The 15,714-nt window shown below is 53.3% G+C and overlaps 4 protein-coding genes across 4 annotated transcripts; 3 read left to right on the forward strand and 1 right to left on the reverse strand.

The window, feature by feature from the left end:
• Nucleotides 1-978: 978 nt before the first annotated feature.
• GCG54_00007348 (AB hydrolase superfamily protein B1A11.02) lies at nucleotides 979-1,911 on the forward strand (the record flags this gene model as incomplete). The annotated part of the gene is made up of 1 exon (XM_045407330.1): nucleotides 979-1,911. One exon carries the CDS (start codon nucleotides 979-981, stop codon nucleotides 1,909-1,911), a length of 933 nt encoding a protein of 310 aa, XP_045266251.1.
• Nucleotides 1,912-2,606: 695 nt separating this feature from the next.
• On the forward strand, nucleotides 2,607-5,013 carry GCG54_00007349 (uncharacterized protein; the record flags this gene model as incomplete). Its single annotated transcript, XM_045407331.1, has 2 exons — nucleotides 2,607-3,973; nucleotides 4,035-5,013. 2 exons carry the CDS (start codon nucleotides 2,607-2,609, stop codon nucleotides 5,011-5,013), a joined length of 2,346 nt encoding a protein of 781 aa, XP_045266252.1.
• A 1,613-nt stretch (nucleotides 5,014-6,626) lies between these two features.
• Nucleotides 6,627-10,097, reverse strand: GCG54_00007350 (uncharacterized protein; the record flags this gene model as incomplete). The annotated part of the gene is made up of 3 exons (XM_045407332.1): nucleotides 6,627-7,237; nucleotides 8,776-9,189; nucleotides 9,254-10,097. 3 exons carry the CDS (start codon nucleotides 10,095-10,097, stop codon nucleotides 6,627-6,629), a joined length of 1,869 nt encoding a protein of 622 aa, XP_045266253.1.
• A 973-nt stretch (nucleotides 10,098-11,070) lies between these two features.
• GCG54_00007351 (uncharacterized protein) lies at nucleotides 11,071-13,182 on the forward strand (the record flags this gene model as incomplete). Its single annotated transcript, XM_045407333.1, has 6 exons — nucleotides 11,071-11,125; nucleotides 11,182-12,112; nucleotides 12,167-12,269; nucleotides 12,320-12,664; nucleotides 12,715-12,856; nucleotides 12,926-13,182. The coding sequence occupies 6 exons, from the start codon at nucleotides 11,071-11,073 to the stop codon at nucleotides 13,180-13,182; spliced, it is 1,833 nt and encodes a 610-aa protein (XP_045266254.1).
• Between the last annotated feature and the right edge of the window lie 2,532 nt (nucleotides 13,183-15,714).

The following is a 15,714-nucleotide window of genomic DNA, read 5'->3' on the forward strand; positions in this document are numbered from 1 at the left end:
GGAATACTTGAGGTCGTGAATCATATTCAGCGGAGCTCTTAGACATCATTGTTGACTCTGGTGCCGTGGGTTCGGCATGGTGGTTTTTTAGAAAATATGATCTTGCCAATGGAATTTGTCAGCGGCTCGTATGCACAGCGACCCTATCTTGTGCTCCTCTCTCTTAGCATCAGCTAATTCTTGATTGCCGTATTTGTGGAGGGTGCCCAAAGAAGGACATCTTTCGGCGGAAATGTCGTCCCCGCAAGGTCCACAAACGATTCGGACCAACTTCGACTTACCCCGATCACAACCGGAGATAGTGGGTATTCTCCGTGGGGTCTTTTCCGATTCCCGTTGTCAAACCCACTCATCCCGTCATCTTGATACACAAAGGGCCTTTTGAAGATGGAAGATGCTGACAGACCTAGTTTACTGGCTCTTTTGTGTTGGCAGCATGCCTCGGGCCCCAGCTGTGATCCCGGATATGCAGATCCGGTGCAACGCCGCGCTGCGCCAAGTCTGCATAATTCTTCAGCCAAACAAGCTGATTCCGGACTGCGAACTATTGGAGTGGTTCCATTTCCATTGGTCCTTGCAGTAAGTAGTGCAAAGGCCATAAGTCTCAAAAGCATAAAAGGCCCTCTTCCACTTCCTGCTCTACTTCCAGCGACGGGTACATCTTACCGTGTTCCTTCACCCTCCACTCCCACAAGCACTGTCTAAGTTCAAGTTCGCAACAGCTAAAAGTATCTCACATGTCATCATATGACTCTAAAGAAGAAGTCCTCAGGACTGGGGCAACTGAGTATGTCTCATCCGGTTCTTCATTGGGATTTTGTTGACTTCGATCTATTCCAGCCCTCTGTTTGGGGAGGTATACCCATTCCAAGCCCCTAGTCTGTCTAACGAATGATTTATGTGACTAACAATGATCACTAGCTTCTCAAACAAGGTGGAGAGGATGTAGTGTTCATGCTAAACTCAATTCATTCCGCCATGGTGATGCATGCCGATGCTGCACGCCAGCCCATTCCGGGAACCGCAGACACCGAATTCGAATTCGAGTTCAAGATTCCTACAAGGGACGGTTTCGAAAATCCGGCGAGAGTTTTCAGACCACAGTCGCAGGTTCCAAATCGACCAACAGTGATTCTCATTCATGGGGGTGGCTTTACCATTGGCCACCCAACCCATGTAGGCCACTACGCCAGAGCCATTGCAAAGCTGTTTGGAACAACCGTCATCAGCATCACCCACAGGTTCACCCCTCAAGTCAAGTTCCCAACGCCCTCAAACGATGTTTGGGACTCTCTGGAGTGGATACTGTCTGCAAACAACACAGCCAATGCCCCATTGGGTGATGGTACCAAGTCGAGCTTCGTCATTGGCGGGGTGTCCGCTGGTGCCAACCTGTCAGCGTTGACAGCCCAGAAATGGGTCTCTGCAAAGAAAGTTCCTAAGCTGATTGGAGTCTGGCTGGCTATCCCTTGGGTTCTGGAGCCAGAAATCTTGCCGGAGCAGCACGCTGAGCTATGGCTCTCAAGACAGCAGAACACCGACACACTGATTATCAACGCGGAGACCTTACGTGTCACTCGTGCTGCCTATCAGCCGGATGTCTTATCGCCCGACTTCTCTCCTTTCAACGACCACAATAGACACAAAAACATGCCACCGGTTTATTTCCAAGTCTGCGGGCAAGACCCTCTGCGAGATGACGGCATCGTTTACGAGAAAGTGCTCAGAGATCACGGAGTGTCGACAAAGATTGACGTGTACCCCGGTGTTCCGCACGGGTTCGCAGATTTGCTACCAGACTTCGAATTGTCTAAGAAATACTTGGTCGATTCTGTGAAGGGATTCGGATGGCTCTTTGATGTTGAGATTACAGATGCAGAGGTGGCGCAGGCTTTAGCACCATCCTCTTGAGCAAAGTGCTGCAATGTTGTATCGTTTTCTCATCATCTGGGGTTCGGAAGGCTGGACGTGAATTCTTCAGCTTGATTGTTCATCATGTGTTATAACATTTGGTTTTAAACTGTGCTCAACGCAGTGATGCCTCTTATAAATTCAAATATCTGCTGCTTTAGGTTTACATACAAGAATCTGCCTATTCACAATGTCAAAATTGGGGTCAATGCGCAAACAAAGCCAAGACGCAACACAGAATAGTTCAGTAGGATTAGGATTGAGCCAATTTGACAAGGTCCAGGTCCATTGCGGACTCTTCAATAAGAAAAGACTTCGAGTGAAGTAGGGACAAGAGGGCCACCAAGCAATGGTTGTGGCTGTTTAGTTCCTTGTCAGCCCTCGCTATTGACGATGCCTGTCCCTGTTAGTGTACTTTCGGTGGCGAACGTCTAGTGAGAATGGGCTGAGAAGTGCGTTGTCCCACAGATATGAATGGCTGTTGCTCCAGCACGTAATATGGACCGATGCTGGGTTTTTCTAAGCGAACATGCAGTCATCACTGCCTAGGGGGGTAAAGACCAGGATTATGGGGGGTTTCGCGTTTGATATATGAATGCCGCCGCTTGTTGAAAATTTTGGTACAGCGACTTCCTTCATTCTTAAAATTCCCATTCAGCTGCTTCACAAAAAACGTGGAACAACAAGTTTTGGCCATGTATCAACCCATTGATGGCGAGTATTCCGGCCAGCCTCAAGTAACTGCCATCAAGAACCGTCCGAACGTCAGCCAGGAAACGTCTTTCACCAAGACGACTGAGCCAAGTTATACCCCCTCTGGCTCCCGGAACAAAGAATCTCACAGCTCGGGGACCAAGCGCAAGAAGCGATTGAGCGTATGGATTAAGTTCAACTTGCTAATTTCCTTGCTTGGACTCGCGGGCGCTGTCGCCTTCATTTCGTGGCTGTGGTGGGCTCCTCGCGAAGATATCCGTTGGCGTGAGTGGGTGCTCACCCCGAATCGACTGCAACTCAGCATCACCCTCGCCGCTGTAGTTATCCGTACAGCAATTGGGGTCCTTGCTGGTTTAGCCACAGCCATGGCTGCCTCCGCTGCGGTTGAGCGGCGCGGTGTGCATCTTCACGCTATTGCTCAAGCTTCAGTCGCACGCTTTTCTAGCGATGGGCCCCTTTCTTTGGGATTACTAGCGCTCCGGGGCTCATCACTCGACGGGATGGTGCGAGCGGAGTTGGCCCTCTTGATCCTGACGACTTTGGCCTCCCAATTTACCTCGTCACTCCTGGTGTCTGACCTTGAAGAACGGCGCGTTATCTCCTTCCCTAGCTTGGAATCCAATGCGTACACCTTTGTCCGACGGCCTCCTTTGAAGGGCGTAGCTCCAGAAGCTGTGTCTGGTTATGCACATAACTACTGGTTCCAAAGACCGCGCTTCACGGAAACATTCGCAGAATATTCGGATGACCCAGTGACGGGCGAGGGACTTGATGATACAGGCCCATCCGTAAGAGCATTTCTCCCACTGGCGTCACAAGAGGATCGGGAGTCGATTCTCGAATTTCAAGGCATGGCAAGAGTCATTGACTCCCGCGTGATCTGCTTGCGCCCGAGACTCTCTAACCTCCGGCCGTTCCAGGAGGAAGGGGAAGCCTCTTCGTATGTCAGCCTCTGCGGTTCCGTAGAGCTTGACGACACGGCTGCTGCGGCTGACGTAGGTGTGGCGTGGAGTAATTCCATGAATTTCAACTTCACCTGCCCCATTACGGCCTATGAAAACCCATACAACTGGCAACTGTGCGCTTACCAGACACAAAACTGGACGAGCTTCGACTGGTCTCTTCACAACACTACCAGAATGGCCACATTGCGATTAATCTGGGACGCCGGAAGGATTGTAAGGTCTGCAGGGTCAATAAGTGTGAACGGCACAGCCGCTGAGATAAACTCAACGGTATCTGGGCCGTGGACGCACAAGAGCCTCCGCATTACGAACCCTTCTTCAAAGACTGGGAAAAGAGAACATGACATCAGCTTTCAGATGACTATGTGTGCCTCGTTTGCTGTGTGAGCGATCTAGATGCCGACCGTAGACTGTCTCGTCCTGCTAACTCCTCTGTGCCGCCAGCTACCCGGACTCAATCCAGTATCTCAATGTATCGGCCTCATCGGCGAGCAACCGAACTGAGCCACTCTACGTATGGGATGTAGTCGAGGAGGCATACAACACCAGCGCCGTTCGAAAGCAGCTTGGTGCCGTGAAAAATCCCAAGTCAATGTCTCACGACGACCGACAAGTTCTGACCATTAACAAGGAAAGCCTAGAGTTGACAATTGAAGAAGCTCGCGACGGTTCTGCATGGCAGAAGTATTATTCTGATCCATCCCTGACATGGTTCTACGACCGAGTAAACAACTTCCGGCGACCTTACATGCCGATAGCCTTATGTCCCAACTGTCCGGCCGACCCCTCTTCGGACGACGGTACTGCCGATATTATTTATGCAAGACTTTTCGAAGATGCTATGGATGAAACACAATCACCAGCGCGCTCTCTGCAAGTAATCTATTTTACGCTTGCAAGAGTCGTGTATTATGATTTTATCAGCTCTTTCGCCCCCAACATAGACGCACCTGGAGCGGATACAGCGAGTCTGGTGATATTCCAATTGACATCTTTACCGTGGCGCTTTCGTGGATACTTGGCTGTGTTGGTTGTCATCGCGGTCTTTCTCGCCACTTTTGCAGCAACAGCTTGGCTCTTCCGCACGACGCGCTTCAGTTTTCCGGAGAACGCTTGGCACACAGTCGCACAAATATCTGAAAGCCCGGAGCTGGCGAATGTGCTACGGGAAGCGAAGGCATCAACAGATAATGATGTTGAGAGCTTCATGGAGTCGTACAGAAACCAAGAGTCCATGCGACGCTCTACCTCTGGTCTCGCGTCGTTTTTCATATTCAACTCCAAAAGTCAAGCTCCGCGTTTCGTTGTTCGGGAGGGCGTGTTTATCCGCGCGACAAGGGGTCAAGCAGACATGGAGTTGCAAGAGACACAGTCAAGACGCCGTCTCACCAGACAGAGTTCAGATCAAGAGATTTCCAGATAGATATAAGATACCTAGGTACCTTACTCAGAGGGGGGGGAGCCAATTGTTTGTGGGTATCTTGAATGCCTCTGTGGTACTCATAATGAACATTATCATGAAATGAGAATCATATCCTTGCTTGTATACAGTATGTTGACCCGGCTTCAACATTCGCGTATTTCCGCTTATGGCAACTCGGCCACGTCTGGAACGTAATTCGCCGGAGACAACTCATATGAGTTTGCATGAGCTGCTTTATGATAGATCAGCTCTGAATGCGATCTTTGGTACCTTGAATGCTTTTGTTCCATGAAGTCAGGCACAGAGCCCAGTGTGCCGTAGTAATTTGCTGCAGCATTTGCAAGCCCCTCTTCACCATCTGTATGCGACCTCTTCAAGGGAGGTCCCAGCTCCTTTGCATCCAGCACAGCATTTGGTCCCCAGAACGCAGACCCAAAGATGATTGCTGGATTCGATGACTCGCTCTGGGACCTTGAGGTCACTGACTTTGGTACCCCGGATCGATCGGCCGGCTTCCATAAGTCGATAGGTTCGGTTGAGGCGTGCCGCGGTTGGTGGGGATCAGAATGTCTTGGGGTTGGGGCACGAGGGGTGGCTACTCGAGGAATGGCATGAGTCGACTGGTTGCTCAAAGTTATTCTATCAAAGTCGTCATCGAGATTGAAAGAGGCATTGCTTGGCAAAGTGTTCAGTGATAGGGTCGACATGGTTCCTAGATTGGTGAAGGTTGGAGAAGGTGGAATCAATGTTGGCACCTCACTATCGAGTGTTGCTTTCGACGGGTTAGGGTTCGAAAAGACGTGTACAGAATCAGGGGAGAACCATCGACCGGTTGGTGTCTCCAGTGAGGATTTCGTGTTAGATCGAGCAGGAATATTCTGCACTGGGAATATATTTTCACCAGACTTGACATGCCCCAAATCTGTTGAGGATACTTCGTGTCTAGTCGTTAAAGAGTCAGGCTTGATTTCCCTCGACCGACGGAAATACCCAGAAAACTTTGGATACCGGCTGTGACCCTCCTTTTCCAACTCGCCGGGCTCGCTCGGTTGGTCGGTAAAAGCAGGAGGAACCGGCTGAGTTATTACTGAGTCGCGGGCGCTACGGATCGATGGGGTGGAAGACGACGAGGGGGCCAGCTGGCTCAGAGGATCGAACTCAGTGGCTTTTGTCGGTGGTGAAAGACCAAGAGTTGACGCTGTTGACGAATACTCCAAGATGCTATCGCGCGTCTGATTTCCATGTTGAAATGAAAGTAGTCCGAGGTCGGTCGACGATGAGAATGCCATGGACCTGGCCTGTGAAATTGCTGGATGATAAATCGGGCCTTGAGGGACGGCTTGACTGGCAGCGTTTGGACGTGAAGTGTACGCTCCGGGAAATGGACCGAAAGAGACCTCAAGCTCGCAGTATGGTTCATGGGCCGCTATGGGCGGATTGGCGGGGTTCGGAGCTGATAGATAGGTCGGGTTCTGAGGCGGGTGGAAGTGAGGAAAAGGCACGGTCGACTTTGGCGCGGCTGATATTGGTGATGTCAGAATCGCTGCTTCAGATGAGAAGGATGGCTTCTGATATGAGTTCGTCCCTGCCGTTGATGAGAATTAGCAACGACCTTAGATGATCATAGAAGTATTGACAGCAAGCAAGCATAACCTGGGGAAAAGGTTGCGGCTAGCCATACCTGAGAACGCCATTTCTCCCATGAGGCCACCGAGAAGGGTGACGTTGTCAAAGATCTCGGTCTCTTTCTTGATCTCAGTGGTGATAGCCGGCTTCTGTTGCTGTAGTTGCGGTGCCAGAAGCGCGGTTTGTCTCAGGAAGTTCAACTCCGACAGCACCGCTGCATGGTGTCTGCTGATCACAGGTTCCTGTGCTCTAAACTCCCTCGAATCGAACAAGACCCATCCGACACGGTTCTTGAAAGGAACCTTGCCGTTGTTGGCGTCAGGTCGGCACTTTTCGACAATCTGACACACCTCGATGAGGCCTTTGTCGGCAGCGGCGATGATTTCGTTCACGCGGTTGAGTACGATGGGCGTCTTTTCGAGCAGATGCAGGCATTCGTTCCGGATTTCGATCAGATGTTGAAGATCCCGGTGGCATGTTTGGACGAGTTCGAGACTGCGGCGGACTTGAGATGGGACCTGGTCGACGTCGACACTGAAGAGAATGAGTTGGTAGGTCGCATGGAGAGCAGACACGGAGCTGGTGATGGGATCCATGCCTAAAGTCCACGTTAGTACACGTCTACCGAAGAGATTGAAAGCACTCGACGAGGCGTAATGACGAGGAAGCGGGGTAACTTACCGTCTGGCTAGAGAAGAAGTATACCGGCAGCGAGCGACTGCTCTCCGTCAGGTGTTCTGTGGAACTGAAGAGCGTAAACGGGCAAGTAACTCGGCAAGATCAGAGCTTGTTTGTCAAGGAGGCCCGAAGGCTTTGGCAACGGTTACTGGGGATCAAGACGACTCAGTTGTTAGCTATGAATAGCTAGCTGCGTGCCTGAAGAGACCGGACGAACGATGGGCGATGAGGTGGAACAGGTTGGAAAGCCACGGCTGAACAGATGGTGGCGCACTGCACATAACTGTTGTGGGCTTGTCTCTCTCTTCGTACAGGCATACACCAAGGATGCTCACCAAGGCGTGTTTCATAAAGTCATCACTCTCAAAATCCAAATCAAGAACTTCGATGATCAGAACTGAAAGCCCAGGGGGCAAATGTAACCTGCCCTTCTTCCTCCGAAGGATGCACCCTCTTGGGCTGGACTTATCATCACTTACATGCATGGGGACCGCCAGTATTCGGCACCACGGAGGTCGGCAGGCTCTACACTATGCTAGGGCGCCGAGCAATGCCCATGCAGTAGGAAACAGGCTTCCTTGGCGTGGGCTGATCCACTAGCTTGAGAGACTCAGCCGCTCTACAGGGGGCTGAAGGGATCGCGCATACTTGAGGCCGTTTCCAGCACGCCTCCACCGAGCAAAAGAAAGCACGCCTTCGAATGGAATTGAGGCTCCCGAGAAACCAATGAACTGAGAGCAGGTTGTCGGCGGTGGGAACGGTTCGGGCTTGGGGACCGATAGGATCGTTGGTTGAGGTGGGTTGAGAGTCGCTACAGCGCGGGTAACCGCAGCCTGATTGCAGTGTAACCTTCATGGTTGTTCCCATGCGTGTAGGCAACAATGTTGGAGGTAGAGAGCAGGCTGGACGGACCTGGGATTTGATTGTGGTCTTGACTCCTCCCAAAGTCATCTAATGGAATATTGATTCCGTAGAACTCTCTTTCGTTTTTGTCAGGGTGAGTATGATCTCTCAAGACCTTGATGCGGCTTCATCTTGAAAACCCCGTCGGTGAAATAGACAAACGGAAGTTGAGCACAGTAGCTCCGAAGTCAGCGCTAGAAGGGCCGGTGCCTGCGGGTACGGAAACAAGCAATTTACTGCCTACCCCTGCCATGCAGTAAGCACTAGGTTTCTATCGCACGCATCTCAATTCCTTTCAGCAACGTCCCTCACCCCTGGTGTCCACCAAAAGCAGGCTGGGCTTAGGGCTGCTCGACGGCGGCGATGGCGTGGCGGGTTCTGTGTCGTTCGTCCTTGGGACCTCCGAATTGATTGCAGAGCGAGCCGTTCGTGATATTGAGGATGAATTATGGATCTTGTTACTACTCTGCTTTGAACTTCAAACCACGCCGTCTGTCTCCTTCATGCCAACTTCCCCATTGTCTTGAAGATAGGCATGTCTTTCTCATCGGTTACGGCGGGGAACCTGTGTTACAACAGGTGCAACCACGCGACGAGGGGAGCTGTACATCTTGCCGTCTTTACTGGTGACCTTGTCCAGTCCCGGACATACCACGACAGGTCGCACACCCGACACACCTGCATCTTCGGTCTTGTAAGTGAAGCGCCAATCACTGGGCTGAGACACGATCTCGTAGCCGAGCTTCGTGCATTCCAGGATCACAGCCTGCAGGTGGTCCAGCTGCTGACGCTGACTCCCTTGATCCGCCGAAACGAAGTGACGAAGACATGCGTTGAGTGCGGTGGCGAGGCTCTGTGCTTTGGGAGATGCCTCCGACTCGTTTGGAGAGAGGTGAATACGCTGACTGCGATTTGGGTGAAGGAGGAAGGCCGATAGACTTCGCCATTGTGACAGAGCCAGTGTAGTTGCTTCAAGAAGTTAGCAGACGGACATTGTCTTGAAAGCCGAGGGGGAATTTGCCTTCTTTATCACCTCCACGCGACTCGACTGGTGGGATGGACTGGAGGAAAGACGCAATCGGTCCTGGCAGCATGGAGTAGCGGCTCTTCGCCTTGAAGTCTATGCTTCCAAAGACCGCGAGAGAAACGACGTGTTGGAGACCAGCCTGTCTGGTCTTCGGGTCTATGCAGAGTGAAGCAATTTCTTCCGTGCTGAGCTTGGATAGTTCTCCCAAACCCAAGTTTGAAAGACTGGGAGCAAGAGCGTGGGGATCGATTTGAACCGGGTTGGAATGGTAGCTGTTCTCGACATGTTGCTGGACAAGCTCCCCGAGAGATTGCAGTTCGCCGGCCAACTCCTTGTCCGGCGTCGCGTCGAGAAGGAACTGGTCGATCTGGATGTTATCGCCGTGACCAGCGGGTGGCGAAGAAGCCAAAGCCTTGGACTCTGGGCCGACGATGATGTGCCCCGTGTCGGAACTGTGAGGCGAGTATCTTCCACTCTTCCGCTTCTTTCGTCCGAGAAGCAAGAAGGCGATGAGACCACCGATGATGAGGCCGGCTACCAGACAACCTACGGAAGCTCCGGCAATCGCGCCCGTCGATACTCCTGAAGATGATGACTTGTTTGTCGATGTAGGTGATGCTGTCTCGCTAGCGTCATTCGCAGCTGTCGGGGATGAAGTCGTCGAAGCGCCGGTTATAAGTGTAGATGCTCCGGCTGTAGTTGCTCCCGAGGAAGTCGCATTCGACGATGAGCCTGCCACATCCAGAGCAGGCGGTGTGGTTGGGGGAATCGCAACGGTCTGTGTGACAGTTTGGCCATCTTGCCACGTCGCGGTTGTAAGTGTGTATCCTGATGGCAGAGACGTAGTCATGCTGTATGTTATGAGATGAGTCCAATAGCTTATCGTAACGACGATAAAAAAGCAGAGAAGAGATCAAAACTACCTGTGATGGGAATGACCTGGAGAAGGGAGTCGAGAAAGGCTGGGCACTCCCAGCTCAAGTAAAGCCGGCGAGGAGAACAGCCCGTCGTGGGAGCGAAGGATTTGCATGTTGACCTTCCATCCCTATGAACCACGCCCTCCCTCCCCCCTCGGCCGTTCGCAAAACGGCGGCATCTGGAGAAACCCCGGTCTGCTCACTATTAGACCAGCCGTATGCTACCTCGTGCTGACAGGCAGGGTCTGCATGTAGACACGGATGTCTGGAAACGCAACTGCAGTTCCACAAAAAGCCACAAGAGGACGGCTGTGTTGCCGTGTGAAATTTGTTAGCTGCAGCCTGATTCAAAAGCAGGGGGGATGGTGTGGTGCGACGGGACGCATTCGTGCCACTTCAACGCCTGGCGCGCCACGCTGAGCAGAGAAACCGTCGCGAGGGAGTGAAAACATTCGCAGTCTTTGACCCTGTGCTTACTATTCCTAAACGGAATGATCGACGTGATAGCAAAAGATGGTGCCTAGAATGGCCTGCACAGCCTTGTCCAGGCTTGGGCGGCTCGATACTCATCGTTGCTTTTTGCCGTTGGCAACGGAAAGATGATGGCTTCCCAAGCGGGACGAGCTGAACTTGGAGGAACGCCGACCCCTGGCCCGATATCATTCTGCAGACTGCAGGTAAGCAACTCGCACGAGGCTGGCCGGCGGGGTTGTCTTAGGAAAGAGCTCCGAGGTAGCTGTTCTGCCAGCCTTCTCTCCCCGACACACCTTTTCCAAGAACATGAGACGATAGAAATCTGGAACTGCCAGATGAACTTGAGATCTTGACGCCTTCATGACGCCGGTGTGCTGTCCTTGCCCGACAGAAGAGAATCACTTTAAATGCAATTGACACTCGTCAATCACCATGAGCGAAAAACCGGACGTATTGGTCTCTGTTGACCTCGGCACCACCTTCACAGGTAAGGCATCCTGACAATGCGCTCTGTCATGCACATAAACTGACGAGAAGGAACAGGTGTGGCCTGGATGACACCTAGAACGCCAATCCAAGTCATCAATGACTGGCCCGGTAGCGGCGATCGAGGCGAGCGCAAGGTCCCGACAGTCCTGACGTACAACGCCGACGGCAGCCTCTCAAAGTGGGGCTTCATGTGTGCCGACGAGGAGGAGAACAAGCTACGGCGCGAGTTCTTTAAGATCTTCATCGACGAGGATACCCTGGAGGCGTGGCAGCAGCGCGGACTTCCGAACGCGCCGCGCAACGTCGCCGAGGCGGAGAAGCTGGTGACGGACTTTCTCAAAGAGGTGTACGCCCACGTGAAGGAGTCGATCGAGACGCAGGTTGGGAGGCAGCACACGGGCGGCTGGACGGACATGGCCGTGACGTTCCTCTTCAGCGTGCCGACGACGTGGACCAAGATGGAGACCATCAACGCGTTCAAGAGAATCATTCACGACGCCGGTTTTGGCGCGGAGGGGTCGAGGCACTTTGCGCAAGTCGACTTGACGGAGGCAGAGGCTGCTGCGGTGGCGACCCTGAAGACGAGCGCCGTCAACTTTCACATGGGGAGCTTGTTTCTTACCGTTGATGCGGGCGGCGGCACGACTGATCTCGCGGTGATGCAGATCACATCAACTGACCCCCAGTACCCCCAGATGTCGCAAATCTCGGAGGTCAAAGGCGTAGGGATCGGGGCGTCGCTGATTGATGTTGCGTTTATCCATCTTGTTAATCAGCGGCTGTCTGCGTTTCCGGACGTGCAGCGCTTTCTTCCCCGCGACTTCGCATTCAGGATGTCGAGAAGTCACCACTTTAAGACGGTGAAGCACAAGTTCGGGGAAAGGGCGTACATGCAACCTGTGTTCAAGATGCAGCTGGAGGGGGTATCGCATGATTTCAACCACCCCGGGCTGAGGATCGTGGATGGGAGAATGTTGTTTACCATGTGAGTTGGCAGTGCAATGAAGCTGGTAATGGGAGGTTGGCTGACAGGCGACAGGCAAGAGATCCAGGCGCTGTTTGATGTCCAAATAGAGGGCATAATGCGCTGTATCAGGGAGCAGCTCGACAGGCTCATCCAGAAACAGCAGCCGCAAGCCATCGTAAGCGATACCCCGTACCCTTTCGGCAAGAAGAAGACTGACAACGTCAGGAATACATGGTATTATCGGGAGGGCTTGGCGGCTCGGCATATGTACGGGACAATCTGCAACACCACTTCCATAGTTACTCGCACCAAAATGCTGAAAAGGTCGCGGTGATTCCGTGCCAGGATCCCCAGCTGGTGGTGGTTCGCGGGCTGCTCCTCGACCACCAGCAGAAGATGGAAACCGGGCGGCTGTCCGTGTTGGCGACGCGGATTGCAAGGGCGAGCTATGGCGTTATCATCAAAGAAGTGTACTCGCCCCAGATGCATTTCAACGAGGACATCCAGAATGATGCGTTCGACCCGAAGAAGAAATGGGCCGTCAACCAGATCCGATGGCTCATCAGAAAGGTGAGTCTCAAGGTTTGGCAGTAATAGCCTGGCTGCTGACGACGACATAGGGCGACATTGTCGATCCAAATGCGCCACTCGTACATTCGCTGGCTATTTCCCTAGGCGCCGGGGACACGCAGAGATCATGGGATGCGAACGTTGTGATTTCTCACAACGAGCCGACCTTTCTCCCCAGAAGCTTGAAGCACGGTAAGTCTGCATATCGATGGCAACTGCGATTGCGGAAGGACTCGGGCAGTGACTGACGTCTGAGACCAGCGGGAGCAACGAAGCTATGCGACGTCAAGAGCAATTTGACCGGAGTCCAGCAAAACCAGCTCGTCCTCAAACACAAACGCGGAAGCTGCTTCTCCAAGGGAACGACATATTACATCTTGAACTTTGACGTGCGGGTAATAATTGCGCCGGCCGACATCCGGTTCGAGCTATGGTTCGGCGGGCAAAAGTTTTCAGGGAATCACGAGCCGATTGCCGTGACCTGGGATGAAGACGGAGTAAAGGCTGGCGGAAGCTGATCGACAGTCGTGGGAAACAAGCTCGCATGTGTGGGTATCGCTAGCTGGTATTAGTGTCGTAGACTGGCATTGAAGGCCGATAAGCGATGCCCGATGATCCGGGCCAGGCGACGGAGCAGGACAGGGAGGGAGGGGTCGGCGGTGAGGTAGTGCATGGCAGACATTGAGGCCAGCCGTTGAACTTGCAGATGGCCAAACGTGGGGTGCAGAAGGCGTTTTGACGTTCACCGCCGAGGACATGGTGGGATGAGTGTCTCGAAATATCACGCGACAGCGTCATCGCCTTGGTTACAGAGATAAGCCGACAGGCGGCTAGGGCTTGACGGCGCGCAGAGGGTGTGCGGCTGCGGGCATGAGACACCCCCAGGGAATGCAGGGACACATTTGAAGACGGTAGGCATGATCTTTGGTTGTATCAGCGGTGGAATGGAGCATCAAGGGACATTTGATGGGCATTTACAGACGTAGCAATTGGTAGTAGAGTCCTAATGGGCTCATATGAAGACCCTCTCCTGAATATGTAAAGTCGAACTTGGTTGGATAAACCCATGATGAATGAGTAAGCAGGCTTTGCAGTAGCATGATGTATGAATGACAGGGCTCGGCGAGGGCACTCGGAGAAGTGGGAGAGAGAGATGTGTGGTGTGGTGTGGTGTAATAGGAGAGGGATGTTGTCTGGCTGGGCTGGGCAGGGCAGGGCCTGTCTCTGAGGGTGCCAAGCGTAATGCTTGGGTCGGCAGTGGTTGACACGTGGATGAGCGGCGATCGAATGGCAGTGGAATGGGATTCTGGAACCTTGGGACCTGGATCAATTTGGGACGTTGGATGCAGCGCAGCAGACGCTCAAGCCCGTGAGGCATCATAGCTCTGCAGTACGAGTTGCGACGGAGGGTGTGCATGAAGGGCAGACGGCGTGGATCCATGGAAGATGGTTGAAGTGGAAGCCCCGCCCCGAGAGGGTTTTGGGGGCGATCTGCGGCTTTGGAGGAGCATTAGGCGGCAAGGGGCGGCGGAGGGTGAGATGAGACAGGAGAAGGACGTGCTTCGGGATATTGTGGGTGTGGATGGGGATGAAATCCATGTGGGATGAGTTGAGTTGAGTGAGGGAATCAGAGATGGTAGGGGTTCAAGACAAACAAGAAGAAGTAAGGATACACTGACTGGTTGGAGAGTGGACAGCAAGCGGTCCGGAGCAGCTAACAAATACTACGAGGCTTGCTGACGGCTGATTGGTTCTTGCGGGAAGGCCGGGACGACCGGAAGCAGCATCTTGGGCTTCACGATGAGCGAGGCCTGACTGAGATGGGAGAGAAGTGAAGTCTTTAACTAAGGCTGGGACTTGGGATGAGGTACCGACAGGCGATGGCATCCAGTGAAGTTCCAATGCCCCTCTTGGCACTTGACCAACTCACTAACAGCTTGCCTACCGCCGTAGGTCCCCGAGGCTCAGGTAAGGTAAGCTAACAGTCAGATGCAGCCACAGCCCACAGGACGCCATCCAAAGGCTAAGAACATCAAGCGCCGTGCCTCAGGTTGTGGTTCACAATTAGGGAAGATGCCAGCTGGATGTGCAGCGTCGATTGGCAGAGCTGCGGTTGCAGTGAAGCCACAAGGAAAGGTGCGAGTACAAGTAATGCCTCACGACACTGGCAACTGAGTGTGTGAACGGATAGCAAGCAAGCTGGAAGTGAAGGTGAAAGAGGCAGAGAGCATTGACAGCCCGCAGGTCCGGCCGGGCAGTGGCCGTGGCCGTGGCAGTCCTGCGTACTGCGGGATCATGTACCGTTTTGCGGGGGGAAGGCGTCGAGGGGTACCTCCGCACACGGTGAGAACAGCTCGGGGAAGGTGGAAGGTGGAAGGTGGAAGGTGCAGTGTGAGGACGTGGAGGGGAGGGGTCCCGCCTGGCCCCACCTTCCACGCCAGCCTCTCGCCCCCCTCGGTGCAGAGGCAGTACGTACCGGCCCAAGGGCACCTTCCCGTTGTCTTGAGCAGAGAGCGAACGTCTACACTCAGTCACAGGGCAGCAGTGACATGAGAATCAATCTGAGCGCTTTCCCATCCCCGATAATCTAGCAAAAGGTAGACTTCAGTCCGTACCTTAAATAAAAGGAACAGAGAGAAATGCTGAACCGCTGAACCGCTGAACCGCAGAGCCCAAGTCGCATCTTCAGCTGCCCAGACCAGCCCGGGCCGGTCCTGCCAGCGATTTCGGTCCAGACTGTGGATTGGCTCTTTCCGCATCCACCAATGCCCATGTACCGTCTGGCTGTGACAAAGTACCTGTGCCGCTCAAGCCATACTGTAGCCCACCCATGTCTGGCAAGAGTACATCGAGAGACATGGCCCTTCCTGCCCAAGGTAAGGTAGAGGAAGAGAGCACTGTTCGGTTCGCTCCTCTCTGGAAGGCACCACCTCACCCCGACGTCTGGATGTACCTACCTACCTTACCTGACCTCAGATCCGGATTTCCTCTTGGGCCCCTCCTGCCTTGATTCTTGGATTCAAGTGTTCCCACTGCCTCCTGTCATACCC

The sequence above is a fragment of the Colletotrichum gloeosporioides genome, assembly GCF_011800055.1.
Source record: "Colletotrichum gloeosporioides strain Lc1 chromosome Unknown consensus_32, whole genome shotgun sequence".
Taxonomy (NCBI): domain Eukaryota; kingdom Fungi; phylum Ascomycota; class Sordariomycetes; order Glomerellales; family Glomerellaceae; genus Colletotrichum; species Colletotrichum gloeosporioides.